The sequence below is a fragment of the Pocillopora damicornis genome, chromosome 3, assembly GCF_964200805.1.
Source record: "Pocillopora damicornis chromosome 3, jaPocDami1.2, whole genome shotgun sequence".
NCBI lineage: Eukaryota > Metazoa > Cnidaria > Anthozoa > Scleractinia > Pocilloporidae > Pocillopora > Pocillopora damicornis.
In genome coordinates, this window is record NC_142672.1 from 25,939,364 (window position 1) to 25,953,707 (window position 14,344).

The following is a 14,344-nucleotide window of genomic DNA, read 5'->3' on the forward strand; positions in this document are numbered from 1 at the left end:
ATAACTAGACGCTCACACAGCAACGCCCACATTTTAGTCTTTGGGCTGTTAATCAGCCGCAAATGGTCATCATGTAGCCGATCTTTGAATCTCGAGTAGTTTTAATTTAGCCTTTTATTATTTGTTTATGTTAATTCACATTAATTGTTGTAATTTTAATCGCGTTATTGACATAGGCATGTAAAGCATTTCTTTCATGCCTTTCGCACCAATTCAAGTAGATTCATGCATTCGTTATGATATTATAATTGTAATTTCAGTTTACGATCGTGATCATGATCTAAATAAACACCGTTAATCGTCATCTTGGTTTTCGTGGTTTCACTATGACCGGTAAAATAGTCCCCACATCAGCGACACTTAGAAAACATGCCTAGCGACACCCCTCGAAGTTTTGTCTTTCATCGCAAGCGTCACATGAAGTAAAGTATTTGATAAAGTCTGCAAATAACATTACAGTACACCACAGGTAGCCCAACTGTACAACATGTATGTGTGATTTGGGGGTTAAAAAGTCATTCCCAGGAACATCTAATAAAGGATTAACTTTTAAGTATATATTTTACTTTTGCCCCATTGCAAAACAACACCATCTGGGGAGTCGCTGCATGTAATTCGACCAGAGAGCTTAGATATTTAAATTCCCTAAGAAGACCATATGCAATCAGCCCAACAACAAAGCAAATTAGTCCAAATGGGTGATAAAATGGAGCAGCTCTCATTACAGTTGGTATTTGCAATTCACTCTCCCTGGTGATAATTTGAGGGAGATCAGTCTACTTTAAAAGTATTTGTGGAATTTACTGGCCTTTGCAAAAACAAAAAGTACGGTACTTACATCTGGGTAGTAATTTGGAAGAGGAACCAAGAGCTGAATAAGACCACTGAGGGTACCAGCTGTAATATGTCCATCCTCAAACATAACATCCTACAAAAACACAAATAACTGACTCAAAAAAAAAAATCTTCAGAATATTCCCCCATAGTACCAGATGTACAGCGTAGGTGAATATACAAAATATCACTTGATTATTATCATCCAACTACTCAAAGTAGAGTACAAATAACCCACGAATAGAGTAAAAGTATCCTACAATTTATTGTACAGTTTAACTTGCCATGGACAGTTGTTTTTTTTGTACTGTAAAAAAACCTGTTTAACAAGTTGGTGGCAGGTGCTACACTTCTCTATCTGCTTTGCTTTTCCTGCCTTATGAGAAATAAACAGGAAGACTTGGCAGAAAAAAAAAAAGTTGGATAAAAAAATAACTGATTACTTGTTGTATCTACTTTGACTTGCCCTACAGGCTCATAAAAATATGGCACAACTCATAAGAACACTCAGTGATTATATATTAATTATGGTAGGGTTTGCATTTGATACTCTGTGGGTTGACAAAAAAAGCAGTTTACATGTAAATCTGAAGGCATACCTCTGAGAAGTTTGAAGGGAGAGATGGTGTTCTTGATGGTGTAATACTGATCTTCTTCACAGACTAAGAGAGAGAAAAACAAAACAGCCAAGTCAGTATTGAATAGGGTGATAATACTGATTCAATAGAGCCCTAACCCATCAAGAAACAATTACTTAACAAGTACTACTTGTTCTCAATATCACAATATCAGTATCATCAACATTCAGCATTATACCGAGAGAAGTTTCATTGTAATTCATCTCACATTGTATTGTTACTGATAAAAACAAATATTCAGCTTTAATATTGTACTTAATATAAGGTTCTGTCAACAAAAAAACGTCATGTAGTTTTGATCACAACGTTAATTCATAGGCAAGCTGATTTCAAGCTGTAATGCTTCAGTCAACTTGAAAACTACAGTTTCTGCAGCAATAAAACTGGACATGTATTGTAAGTCTATAATTCTTGGTAACCTGTGTTTGGTGGTCATGAAGCAAATCATAATGTGTTAACTTCATAACTTAGTTTATACAGTGAGATAATTTAAACCATTTTCATTTGATGCTTAATATATCACTTCTGCTCTGACATTTTCGTCAAGAACATTTTTTCTTTGTTTCTTTATTACTTATTCTTTTATTAATATTTTTTGAGATGAAATGAAATCCCCCCAAAATAAATATCATTCATACTGCTACAAAAGGGGTGTGATCAGAAGTTTTAACACATTCGATACAATTGAAAAAAGTGTTTCCTTTTACTGGTAATTTTTAGTGACCAGTTCATAATTTTTGGCAACTAAAAGGCAAGCCTCTGTATACCTGTAAATATCAAAATGATTAAAATTTCAAATTCTTTGAATTCTTACAGATCTATTGTGATTTTCCCAATCTTCATCCACCAGATTTCCAAAGATGGTAGGCTGAAAAAACAAAGTGAGCCATATCTAAGCTTCATTCACCTCATTACTATTCACTTTCCAGGTTAAAAATTTGGGGATAGGTTGTTTAACATCAAAATTGTTTTAATCATCCTTGCTAAATGATGATCAAATAAGAACTTCCTTAACATAGAAAATAATGCTAATACATGCTATTCATTAATGAAGAGATTTGATGCATTTTGCTTAATAACTATTAAATTCTTAAAAGAACTTTACTACAATTAACTGTCTACTACATGTGATTTACTTGTAGTATATGTGAATAAATAACAATACTCACAGCTATAAGTTTAAATTTAACAATACCTCATGAAAGTCTAGCATATTTACCCTTGCTTTAACAGTTTGCTTAAAACCAAGAGATGGAACACTTCTTGAAGACTACAACAGAAAAAAAAAAAAATAAAATCAAAGGGGAGAGGAATATTTATTACAGTGTTCCTCTTACTGTTTCCCTCCCAATTACAATCACCTTTTTTATGTTGAAATATAATACAGTCTACATGCACATTTCCTTCTTTATTTTAAATCAAGGTATGAAATAATAGTGTATAAAAAGGCTTAAAAACATTTAAATATGATAAATATAAGGATCAAATAATTGATAAAAATAGACAATGTTTAATGTAACAAAGTCACAGTAAATTTTAAGGTGTAAAATTACCTTTCTCTGCTTGGTTGATCTTCTCAACAGACCTCTTGCAGCTTCCTCGTATTCTTTGGCAAGCTGGTGATGCTGTATTGACAAGCGTCTGCACAGATGTAAATACAAAGCTAAACTATACATCCTACACCTGTATGTTTTAGGAATAATTATTATGCAACAGTCTGTCAGTTTGCACAAATCCACAAAAATCAACATTTTAAATTTTAGCTTAACCTACGGAGTCAATGATGCAATTTAAGAAGAAACACCACTTGGATGTGTTACTTCTAAAATCCAAATCAGACCAATAAATACTGAATTGAACTTTACTTACGCATAGTTTGATTTTTGGCGGGTTAACTCTTTTTCCTTTTAAAAAAAAAAAAAAAAAAGAAAAAGAATCATAGGTACTGCTTTTACTCTTTGAAAAAACTTCAAATAAAACAATCTATCCAGAACAGCAAGAAAATTATTTCTTGACCGAAATCTCTGGGCCGCTTGGATTTAAAAAACTGCAAGGAGATTCAGCACAGGGTTACCTTAAACTTGATAATTTGACCCTATCAACTGAGTTAATGATATAAATTGGCTGGCATAAAGGGTTTTAAAAGCCGATGTTCAATGCCTTAACCCTTTGTTGGAGTGAAAGATAAAGGGCTGATGCTGGAAACATCAGCCTAGGAAACTCTGCATAGTGGCCAATTTACATTATCTTTTGCTCTGACAAGGGGCTAATGCTTAAAATGTCAGCTCTAGAAACTGACTTTACCCATACCAATTTACATAATATTTTGCTCTGACTGAAGGCTTACCCTCTTAAGTGTCAGCATTAGAAACTGACTTTATGGTGGTGAATTTACATCATCAGCTCAGTTGATAAAGCCAAATTATCTTGTTTTCCCCCTGCCAATGCAGCACCACAGATTGTTTTGAAACTTACCCCCCTTTATTCATTTATCTTAAGTTAAACTTACCTTCTCAACACCACTTATTCCACTTCCTGATTCTTCAACAAGATGTAGCTCTAACTGAGTTAGTTTCTTCTTCTCTGCTTCCAGCAATTTTTCAGTCACCTAACAAAGGTCAGTGTAAATTAACTCATTTTATATTAAACAACTAAAAATTTTCTTCATAACTATAAAAGAAATATCATCAGTGGTATAAATAATGTAAATCACCTCCAATTGAACGCCAAAGAGTCCCTGACCAAGGTTCTCCAAAGTTGCAGTACTTCCATCACTAGTTGCCATGTTAGCTGTTATCAGTAACTTTGACCATCAATTTTTTGTCTCTCTCTACTGGGCCCAGCCAAGCCCATGACATTCTTAAAAATCAAGTATCATCATTGCAAAAGTTAGTTTTAAACTTGTGCATATAAGCCTCAAACAAGACTCACATTGTAGCACCACAAATTGTGCTCTCCGATGCTTTTTTGGATAATGTTTAGTCTGCATGTAAACATGTTTAAACACTCCCAGTATTGAGGCCTGAAAAATAATTATTTTGCTACAGAAGTTGGAGCCTGAGGTATGTTTCATCTTGGATCTTAGAACAACTTCAGCTAAAAATCAATCAAGGCCTGCTCATCTTGAATTTTGGGTTCCCATTTTTTTACTTGGTCGTCCGTCTATCTCCACATCAGCGAGTAATCAAAATAACAAATAAACTTGAAAAATAACAAAGCCCTTAGAGGAAGACATGCAATTACAATATTAACCTCACTTGGTATTATCTAAGAACCTGAATTATTTTAAAACTAAGTTCCTAACAACCATAAAAGGTAACCGAATACAGATAGTGCATTAGTGTATGGTTCCATATAATTTACATATAAAACCCACGCAAACTAACCGAAATAAGCGAAAACTTATATTAAAACAGTAGAATTTATCTGTTTAGAGAAAGGCAGTCTTCGACAATTTTTAAGATATTGCATTTATCTCACTTATTTTTTAATCATAAAAATTTTAAATACCCATCGAGTCTTCGCGGTTTACGCTTGTCAAAGAGTTGGACGATTTAAAAGTGGTATATTTTCGTGGTCTATTCGGATAGGTGTAATTTTGAATTTGAACCACATTTCACATCTATCGAAAATGAAAAGTTTCATCGCTTGAAAAATGTCACCTTCGAGTAAAAGCACAAAACAAGGCGAATTACGTGCAATGTTTGCCAAACAGTGTGAAGATCGTGCGGCGAGGTCTGTCTAAAACAATGAGAGCGGAATACATTAACACAATTGTCAGCTATATTATAATTACTAATGTTTTCTCAAAAGCTTTACACAGTAAATGCAAACATTGCCAATAGTATAATCTCATTTTTGGTAAAATAGTATCGCTCATTTCTGTTTTCAACAATCAAGACTTTTCCCACTGAGCACTCTTTATGAATTTTGTAAATGGTTTTCGTTATTACAGTCGCAAAATTCACCGAAGCGAATGTTATCAACATCGAACACAATGCAGAGACGCTCTTCTTCGTTCAAATAACCCTTGTACATTAAAATTTCTTGAGAATCCTCATTTATCGCAGCCATCAAAATGAAAATAAAATACTTTAAGTGAGCTACAATTAACCTAACATAAACAATCTGGCGCCTTTATCGTAATATCAAGCCATGTTAAATTGCATCGTTTGGCTAATTGTTCTAGAACGAAGACCTAATTTATACCTTTAGTACAATTTCATGTGATCACGGATTCTTTTGACAGTATTTCAAATCCATGACTACCACATGCGTGCATTTTTTAAGAATTACTTTTCTCACCTTAAGGAAGCAGCAAAGTTCTTCACTTTCACTTAAAACGCGGAAACTCTTAAAAAAAACCCTTGGCAATAAAAGGAGGACTGGGAACAAATCATACAGTGGAGTATACGTCCGCAATGCATACGTATTACATGACTGCATGACTGCAAAGATAATTGGAGAATTAGCCCCGTTGTAAGTTCGCCCCCTAATGCAAAACTAGCTCGCCCCCACGGTTTACAGTCAAGTGACCCAAAAGTCATATCGCCAAATGTCATGTGGCCCGAAAGTTCTATTCATGTCGCCCAAAAGCAAGAGTCATGTCACCCAATTTTTTAACACCACCCCCACATTTACCAGTTCGCGGTCAGATCACTCGTGTAGCTCGATTAAACCAGAAATAACTTCAAAAAGTCGTCAAGAATGAAATTCAGTAGAAAAAAAACTGAACAAATGCAGCCAAGTTTGACAAGAGTCGACAAGGTGCAAGAGATCTTGAGATCTACTTTCATGAATGAATTGGCTGTCAGCATCGTTAGTTTTTGACCTTGCTTAGAATTTGTGATAGTTCTTTCACCACTAGTTTTCACTAAAAACCATCGTTTCCGGTGAGTAAAAATATATTTGTGTAAAAACAATAATTGATCAACCGGATCGTTGAGAAATACATGTAGGAAGAAAGTAATGTTACGTCATAATAGGAGCTAGGTCGCTAAGCAGGATTCAAAGTGGCGGCGTTCAATGTCTCAATTCTAAAGAGCGTTTGATGACAAAACAAGAGGTTAGGTGTTTCGTTTGAATCAAAGTTCTGAGAGATTGAAATATATCGTTATTGAGCTTACTTCTCCTTCGATCGTTGTCTTCAAATTCTCGGCAAGGAAGCCGTCCTTTTCTAAAACAAGACGTATGTCAAACCGTATTTCTTGTGGATGGATAAGTCATTATTAATATCAGAAGATGCATTACGCATACATAGATGAAGAACCAGTAATTATTAATCGCCCTGGGGATAGGGGTGGAGGATTTGAGGGGATCACATGTTTTTCAGGGGGAGGAGGGATCATATCGATCAGTCGTCGCCAACAGAGAGAACTATACAAAATTTACTGCCAATGAACCGCTAATGAGGTGGGAGGGGGACGATCGTAAAAATACAGATCCTTAAGGGGCATCAGGTAAAATTTATCGCGAGACAAGCAAAATCCTCCAACCCTCCCCCCCCCCCTCCCCGACGATAAATCGAAAAATTATGACCAGTCCTTAAATGAGTGATACTACTTTAGATCTTGACCAATATTGAAATTCTTTCACTCTAACAGGCAAGGCAGGGTATTCATCATGCTTCCAGTTTGAGCTTGCAGGCAAAATACGATTTTTATGATCTTAAGAACTGCTCGTCGAATCTCAGGAATTCTCCAACAATAAATCATCGGATTTATGGAGCTACACACAAAAACAATGGTAGAGACATAGATATAAGCCTCTTTTACAGGTCTTGTATAACCAGTAACTTTGTGAGTAATAACAACAGCGATCATAGGCGCATTCGAAAGAATGAATAACCCAAGGATGTAAATCATGGTAACTATAGACTTTCTGCATCTCGCGATTCCGATGATTCTCACGGATTTTTCCTGATCTTGGATACATCGATGATGTCGTTTGACTTGCGTGTAGATCCTGGAGTACGACCAGATTGTAATGATTAAACTTGAAAACAAAATAGGAATTGTTATCGTGTTGAACTTCTTCCCGTCTTTCATTAAAAATCTTGCACCCGCTACGAGAGTCATTGTGGACCACAGGAAGACCACTGTCACTAAGGTTCGGAAATTGGTCACAATTTCGTTGTATCGGAGGTGAAAATACACCGCGAAGTAGCGTTCGATGCTTATTGCTGTTAGTGTCAGAATTGATACACCACTAGCGATATACCCTGAAGTCTCTGTAATAATCCTAGTGGCACAATATATGTCGAAATTACGTTGAATCTCACCTATTTTATGGGCGATGAAACTTGGCTGCGCAAAAAGTCCTACGGTAAAATCAGCTAAGGCTAAACAACAGAGGAGCGTATTGGCTGGACAATGAAGAGAAGGTGTTCTTTGATATGCCATAATGATGAGAAGATTTCCAATTACAGCCGTCAGGGAAAACATAGAATTTACAACCGCTGTAACGACGTTTGTGGTATACAAGGCTTCGGTGTCAAAGTTGATATCAAAGTTGAAACAAGAAGAGTTCATTTTCGTATGTAGAACTGCTAACTGAACGTGACCTCTTTAGATGGGCGATTTCGATGTTACAAGGTTTCGTACAATACACCGACTGATTTTTTAAAAAGAGAACGAGAAAGTTGAAACGTGATGCTTAAATAAACAGATTAAACATCGTATTACGTACACTTTCTTTGAATCAGAAGGCGAAATTTAATTACCCAGGAAACAAGAGCCTCAATTTTATTTACTTTCAGTAAAATTTCCGCTTTCAGGAACAAATTGTAGGTCGCATTCGTGTTACACTAAGGGAAAATCAGCGGAGGAAAAGACAATTAGTTAAATGCTCATGAAAATTGCTTTCGAATTAAAAAAATGCAACAATCTAAGTTTCGGAGTGTTAGAGAAAAATCTTTAAGTCAATCGGGTCTGGTGTTATCGAAGTTCTAATGCTATATAAATTTCTTCGACTTACATCTGAGTTTTTTCACGCAGTATTATCTGATTTGTGTTTTCAGTTTGATAAACGTTGTCTTACCAAAATGATTGAACAAAAGAAATAATCTGTCAGTTTATCGCAAGAGTCATTCTCCGATCAGATTATTAGTTAAACGAAAGGTTTTTTATTTTTCATCAACGGAGAGTCATTCACGTCGAACCCCTCATATGAAAAACTACTTGAGTTTTTCAAAAAAAAAACGAGAAACAGGCATAATTAAGTATGATTACAGCACAAATAAATAACAAAAAGGAAAAACCGCGAACGTATTTGGGAACAGTGCAGAAAGGGTAATAATTGCAAGGTTTTTGTGGTTAACTTGTTGGTCGTGACTGGTCTAAAAAGATGGCAACCTAACACTCACGTTCTTTATGAACAGTCATTATTTGACTATTTGGGGGATCATAAGGTTTTCGGGGGGAGCGGGGGCTGGGTTAGTCGTCACCAACAGAGTATAAAGATGGGCGAGTTGGCGGGGAGGGCTTAAGAAATTGACCACCAATTAACTGCCAGTAAAGGGGGGGGGGCATTTGGATATTACAGAGATGGGGGGGATCGGGCAGATTTGATCGTGACACAAACAAAATCCTACAGCCCACCAGGTGATTCAAATTGACCGTTCCTTAATTCTCTCGTGAAGTCAACACCACCACGACATCTGGTAACTGGATGACACTTATTTCGTATGTAACACGAGTGGTCATATTGAGTAACGACGTCACCGTTGCAGCCTTCTTCAAACTTTGCTGAATGAACTTGGTTTGATCGTTGATTGGAATAATGGCCGCCTATTGTTCATGAAATAAAGAAAAATTTCACCTTAGTTCGGAGATATGAATTACGTGTTCCTGTGGCAACTGACAATATCTTGCCACTGACAATATCTTGTCACTCGAACATAAAATTCATAACCACTCGCCACCGTGTAGTATCCACCACATAGTGTTTGTTTCTCGAGGTTAGTATAGATTCAAACAGTTTTTCCTATCTTTTTTAGGAAAGTAAAATACTCGTTTCGTCATCGAAACGTGTGCTACAAATTTGAGACTTCGTGATTCTTTTAAAAATCGCGATTCGTTCACTGCTTTTTCGATCCAAAGAAGACGTAATTTAAGGTTAGCTGAAGCTGTAAGACTTAAGCATTGGATAATAATTTCTCTTCAAAAGTCGATGGTTCCAAAGTTAAAATAGACGCCGTTGTTTGAAGTTGTTTGCATCATGTTTGTTTCCCTCAACTTAGCTTGCATAAAATTGAGACTGGAAAGAGGTTATCGAGACTAACTATATTAGCTATTTGGGTAGCCTAAAAGTTCCCGGGGTTGAAATTTTGATAAATGTTAACGACGTCTCAAACATCATGCAACTCCGCGGAACTCTACTGGCCGACAGTTTCTGTGTAAAATCTATAGCGATACTGAAACATTTATAGCAGCTCGTCTGACCTACACCCTCAGTTCAGAGTGTTTTTAAATAATTTTTAAAGAAATATTTGAAAGGGGCCGGAAGAAGGAAGGAAGGGATTATGGCGAATGTGCAAGCAATCTTTAAACACTTAACATAAACCAGCCTGTATAAGCTGCCCAATTCAAATCTTTAGGGGAAAAAAAAAATAATACCTAGACTTACAAAAAGAAGGAGCATTTGTTGAATGAGTCACTTTGAGTAAAACAATTTCTAACCAGAAACTAAAGCGACCCAACGTCGTATCGTAATGTTATGGGGAATGAATTTCTAGTCGAACTTATTGAGAAATTTAATTTGCTTTTGCGTCATCAGTAAATAAACAAACGTTGTAAAATGCAATTAGCAAGTCACTCAGATTCTTTAAAACAGCCTAATATGATGCTTCTTTAGTGTCTCCCTAAAGCAGGTGGTTGTTTCAAGAGGCTGCAAGTGATTACCGTATCATTCCCACCTCGCAATCGACACTTGGTTTTAGCATACCGGTAACTCTAACCAGTCGTGGTTCCCCACCAAGAAAATCTTTGCTAATCATTGTCGTCTTGACCTCGAAACGCGTAAAATCATATAAAATCTCTTTTTTTTCTAAGGATTTCTCAGTTTTCTGTAGATTTAAGCTGTTATTAATTTTTAGTTTGTCAAGCTTAAACATGGGATGTGACAGTAGGCTTAGCTTGTCCTATCATGATTGTTTGAGAACGGGTCTGCTCTTCAAACAACACGTACGTAGTGACGCAGTGGTAATTAGCCATATGTTTTGATACAAATTTATTAAACTGCTGAATTTTTTTTTCGCTTATGAGGAATTCAGAACCACAGAGCAGAATATAAAAAGTCTATCTCACCAAGAAGACTAGGCCAGACAAGACACTGGGCGAAGGTTAAAAAAAAATTATCCTTTTGAGAATAGTGTTTTTGGGTCGTTTGAATTAACATAGGTAAAAAAAAAATGCAGAAAATATGTGCTCGATTTTAAGATGAAAAGCGTTCTTTAACTTGACAGATCTTAATAACTAAACCACAAATGTCTAGATGTTATCTTATAATCAAATTAGACCACTTCATCGTCACAATAATTTAGATAAATGCAAGATTCTCAGTCTTGTAAATCAGGCCAAGAAAAACCCGTAACAAGGTAATCATTGCCTTTAACTGCAGATAATGTCTTCAGTTAAGAGAGTTTTAAGACAACAAAGAATTGACTCGCAGGTGGTGAATATGAAATGACTCAGTAGACGATTTAGGGAAAATTACTAAATCATCATTTTCAGTGCTATTTAACCTTTCACTGTATGTGAAGAAGGCTTACCTAAAACTTTCCCAAACAACTGTTTTTTAGGAAAAGCACGTAATGCAGAATTTGTAAACTAGCATCAGACCCGATGCTGATCAAATAAAGGAAAGCTAAAGTGAGTTGGATGACATCGAAGTAAACCTGTCACTGTCGATATCATTTCATATTAGATATGTTAGACTCATTCACTGGTATAAAATGTCAAATCGCCCTTTTTAAACATAAGCTTTTGTGAAATATTGGGAAAATCTCTTTCAGCGTTTCGGCTTCCTTTGTTTTGACCTGACAATTCTGCATCACTTTTTTTTAATTAATTTAAATGTCCCCTAGCAAATCTTGTAATAAACATGACTCATTCTTTCGCCCACAGGGAAAATTCATTACAAACCATTTTTTAATTCTAAAAGTTCGGCCATTTCTTAGACTTAGAATGAAAATGCTTTTTTCAGACGAAAAAACCATCTTTGAGGAAACACAATTTTTGTTGCGAGGATGAAATAAGACACTAAATCGATCGATAGATAATTTCTGTAAAGTTTCAAACAAACGAATCTTTGGGTCATTTCCTGTATGCCATATTCTGGCGAAACTATGAAAAACAATTGAAACATTAAAGACAGCGGCTTTTTCGAAAGACTGGCAGCCTTTTTTTTTCTTAATTTTCTTAAATTAGTATTTATATTTTAACAACAGCAAGCCTGTGTGTGATATATTAGACAACTGGGTGACTAAATTAAAGGAGACTAAACTGAATGCAAAGCATCGTATGAGATAAAATGAACCATTTGCCGTTGGCTGTTGTAGATAAAAATAAAAAATAAAGATTATTTGATCTGCCCGCCGGCGGGTACAATCTCCATTTATCCTGAACTTGCATCAAAGTTCTCATAAGTTTTTCAATTAGTTGGAATATTCAGTAAATAGTTATGGAGCTTACGATTCTCTTACATTCACTGCCACTGATGTTATTTGTTCACTTATATTGCCTTAATTTCCCTTGTTCTGACAATTTAAGCCATGATTCTTCGTACAGAAACTGCACTCCGCATAATTCTGAATTTAAAAGATATGATTTTATAGATTTTTCTTCCTTTTTTTTTTCGCGTTACTTGACACTCTCATGTGGTGCTTCGGGAACCGTTTTACAGCCAGAGCCATAATCCAGCCTTTTGGGTGGTAATGGATTGAAAGTCATCGTGCTTTGTTCAGTGGCTCCGGGATTAACCCCAGTATTTCGTTTGATCACCGCCCAGACGGCCTGCTTAATTTCTTTCATTCTCCAGCAATATATAAACGGATTCAGAGAGCTGTTGATACAAACCACAGTCGAAAATACATCAGTTGCAACCTTCACCGGTACTGTAAATCCGTATTTGAGTTTGGCCACCATCACCAAAGAATAAGGAACATAGCAGACAAACGACAGCATAAATACAATCACCATTGTGAACGTCGAACGCTGGTATTTTTTCATGTTTAATTCGACCTGTGTTCCAGGATCAAATCGTCTTTGACACTGTATTTCTCTGGCATGACGACGCACTATTTTGTAAATTTTGATGTATGCCACAGAGGTTATCACGATGGATAATACTTCAGAGGCTATCACAATTGAGCCAAACACGCTCCTCTGTACAAAATATAGTGAAGTCACTGCTATTCCCAGCACCCAGAAAGAACAGGCCGCTATTAAAATCCGTTTTTTTGTTACTACTTCTTTATAACGCAAATGTAGGTGCAATGCCAAAAATCGTTCCAGAGCGATGGCAGTTAGCGTGAGAAGAGAAACTGCAGTAATACAGTAACCAAACACAATATACACAAAGCGAGCGTAACAAGACAGCTCTTCAGCTTTGAAGATTTCAGCCATCTTGTGACAGACGAAAAGAGTCTGAACGATCAAGCCAACTTGAAGATCGGCGAACGCCAGCGTGGACAGTAAGATGTTTGACGGAGAACGAGCCAAATGTGTTTTCCATATCGCTAACACAACTAGAATATTTCCAACGATGGCTGGAACGGCGAATAACGCGTTGAAAATGCAGGTCATTACATTGGAAATGTAAACAAGTTGGTTTTCCTCCATACTAAAGTCTATTACATTCGCGAAAAGGCAAGCATTTTGACTTCGATATTCATCCATCCCAGTAGAAGTTCCTTCAAGGTTTTAAAAGAAACAAAGAAATTGAATGAGTTGTGGTAAAAGACGCAGTCGATATCTTGTGACCCTGCTTCTTTCTTGCTTGTCAACAACCTTGAAAATATGGCTGTATTTGTTTCTTAGTGTAAAGAAGAGCTTTCTGTTTTAAGCTCAAGTCTTTTTCTTTCGGAAACTCTTTCTGGGAAAAATATTCAGCGAATGAGATTTTGCTGAACTTTGGATAACCTTTAAGGCAATTTTGTTTTATGGAATATCCGCATAAATATTCATGGTATTCAAATAAAGGTCTCAGGTATTATATTGGGGTGAATTGATTAGATATGCTTCACCTTTAGGCAGCTACGTCGATTTGATGGTTTGTACAGGCGCTCAACACAGCATTAACACAAATACCGTGTATTTTACAAACCAAACAATCTCAATCGATGGTCTTGGAACCTACATTCTTGTTTAAATAGTGAAACTTTCCATATTTCATCAGGTGAAAGAGAGAAAAAAAATCAACCTAAAATTTCACTTTGCATTAACCGGATCATCTTAGAAATGACTAGAAGGTGAATGGTTTATATTATCTTGATGGGATTGGAGTGTTTCTGAGCCAAAGCCCTTCCGCCGTCAGAATATTTCAATGATATTTCCTCAATCAATTTTTTTTTTTTAGAAAAGATAACAAAACAAGTTCAATAACTAACCCTTTAACAAGTCATTTAATTTGACGTTTTGCGTCAATGCTGAAATTTCATTTCGTCCGATGTAGCTTTATGTCAATGCATCATAAGGACGCCGCTCGCCTGTCCGATGGATCTTCGACTTAAGATCACACTCTGGAAAATGTCAGTTTGTAACAAAATCCGCTTGCCCCCGCGTTGCCTGGTTAAATTAGCCGATAATGGGAAACAAAATACGGAGCTTTGAAAGTGGACGACCATCCTTTCAGCGATGACCACCTTAATCTAT

The 14,344-nt window shown here is 36.2% G+C and overlaps 3 protein-coding genes across 10 annotated transcripts in view; all 3 read right to left on the reverse strand.

Annotated features, from left to right (window-relative positions):
• LOC113666860 (ras-GEF domain-containing family member 1B) overlaps nt 1-14,344 on the reverse strand; it is a 35,226-nt gene that overhangs the window by 8,743 nt on the left and 12,139 nt on the right. Inside the window, exons 1-10 of one of the 5 annotated variants that reach the window (XM_089201512.1) lie at nt 10,098-10,187; nt 9,071-9,259; nt 4,186-4,331; nt 3,982-4,080; nt 3,342-3,376; nt 3,026-3,113; nt 2,692-2,742; nt 2,287-2,340; nt 1,434-1,496; nt 839-928 (exon numbers count right to left, since the gene is read on the reverse strand). In XM_089201512.1, the coding sequence (XP_089057638.1) occupies nt 839-928; nt 1,434-1,496; nt 2,287-2,340; nt 2,692-2,742; nt 3,026-3,113; nt 3,342-3,376; nt 3,982-4,080; nt 4,186-4,257 (552 nt within the window). In that variant the 5' untranslated portion in view covers nt 4,258-4,331; nt 9,071-9,259; nt 10,098-10,187. Of the gene's footprint in view, nt 1-838; nt 929-1,433; nt 1,497-2,286; nt 2,341-2,691; nt 2,743-3,025; nt 3,114-3,341; nt 3,377-3,981; nt 4,081-4,185; nt 4,332-4,982; nt 5,230-5,777; nt 5,896-9,070; nt 9,260-10,097; nt 10,188-14,344 lie in introns of those variants that run through there. The other 4 variants (XM_027182655.2, XM_089201511.1, XM_089201513.1 and 1 more) reach the window with 4 other exon arrangements.
• Nucleotides 6,682-8,130, reverse strand: LOC113666863 (adrenocorticotropic hormone receptor-like). Its single transcript, XM_027182661.2, has one exon. The coding sequence runs from the start codon at nt 8,000-8,002 to the stop codon at nt 7,064-7,066; it is 939 nt and encodes a 312-aa protein (XP_027038462.2). The 5' UTR covers nt 8,003-8,130; the 3' UTR covers nt 6,682-7,063.
• Nucleotides 11,603-14,344, reverse strand: part of LOC113666861 (melanocyte-stimulating hormone receptor) — a 7,774-nt gene continuing 5,032 nt past the window's right edge. For 2 of the 4 annotated variants that reach the window (XM_089201516.1, XM_089201515.1), the window contains exon 2: nt 11,603-13,383. In XM_089201516.1, the coding sequence (XP_089057642.1) occupies nt 12,332-13,369 (1,038 nt within the window). In that variant the 5' untranslated portion in view covers nt 13,370-13,383 and the 3' untranslated portion in view covers nt 11,603-12,331. Of the gene's footprint in view, nt 13,384-13,716; nt 13,937-14,079; nt 14,204-14,344 lie in introns of those variants that run through there. The other 2 variants (XM_089201517.1, XM_027182658.2) reach the window with 2 other exon arrangements.

Bases quoted from the DNA above. Each gene is read 5' to 3' on its own strand.
- LOC113666863 (XM_027182661.2), bottom strand. From the start codon at position 8,002: ATGAACTCTTCTTGTTTCAACTTTGATATCAACTTTGACACCGAAGCC.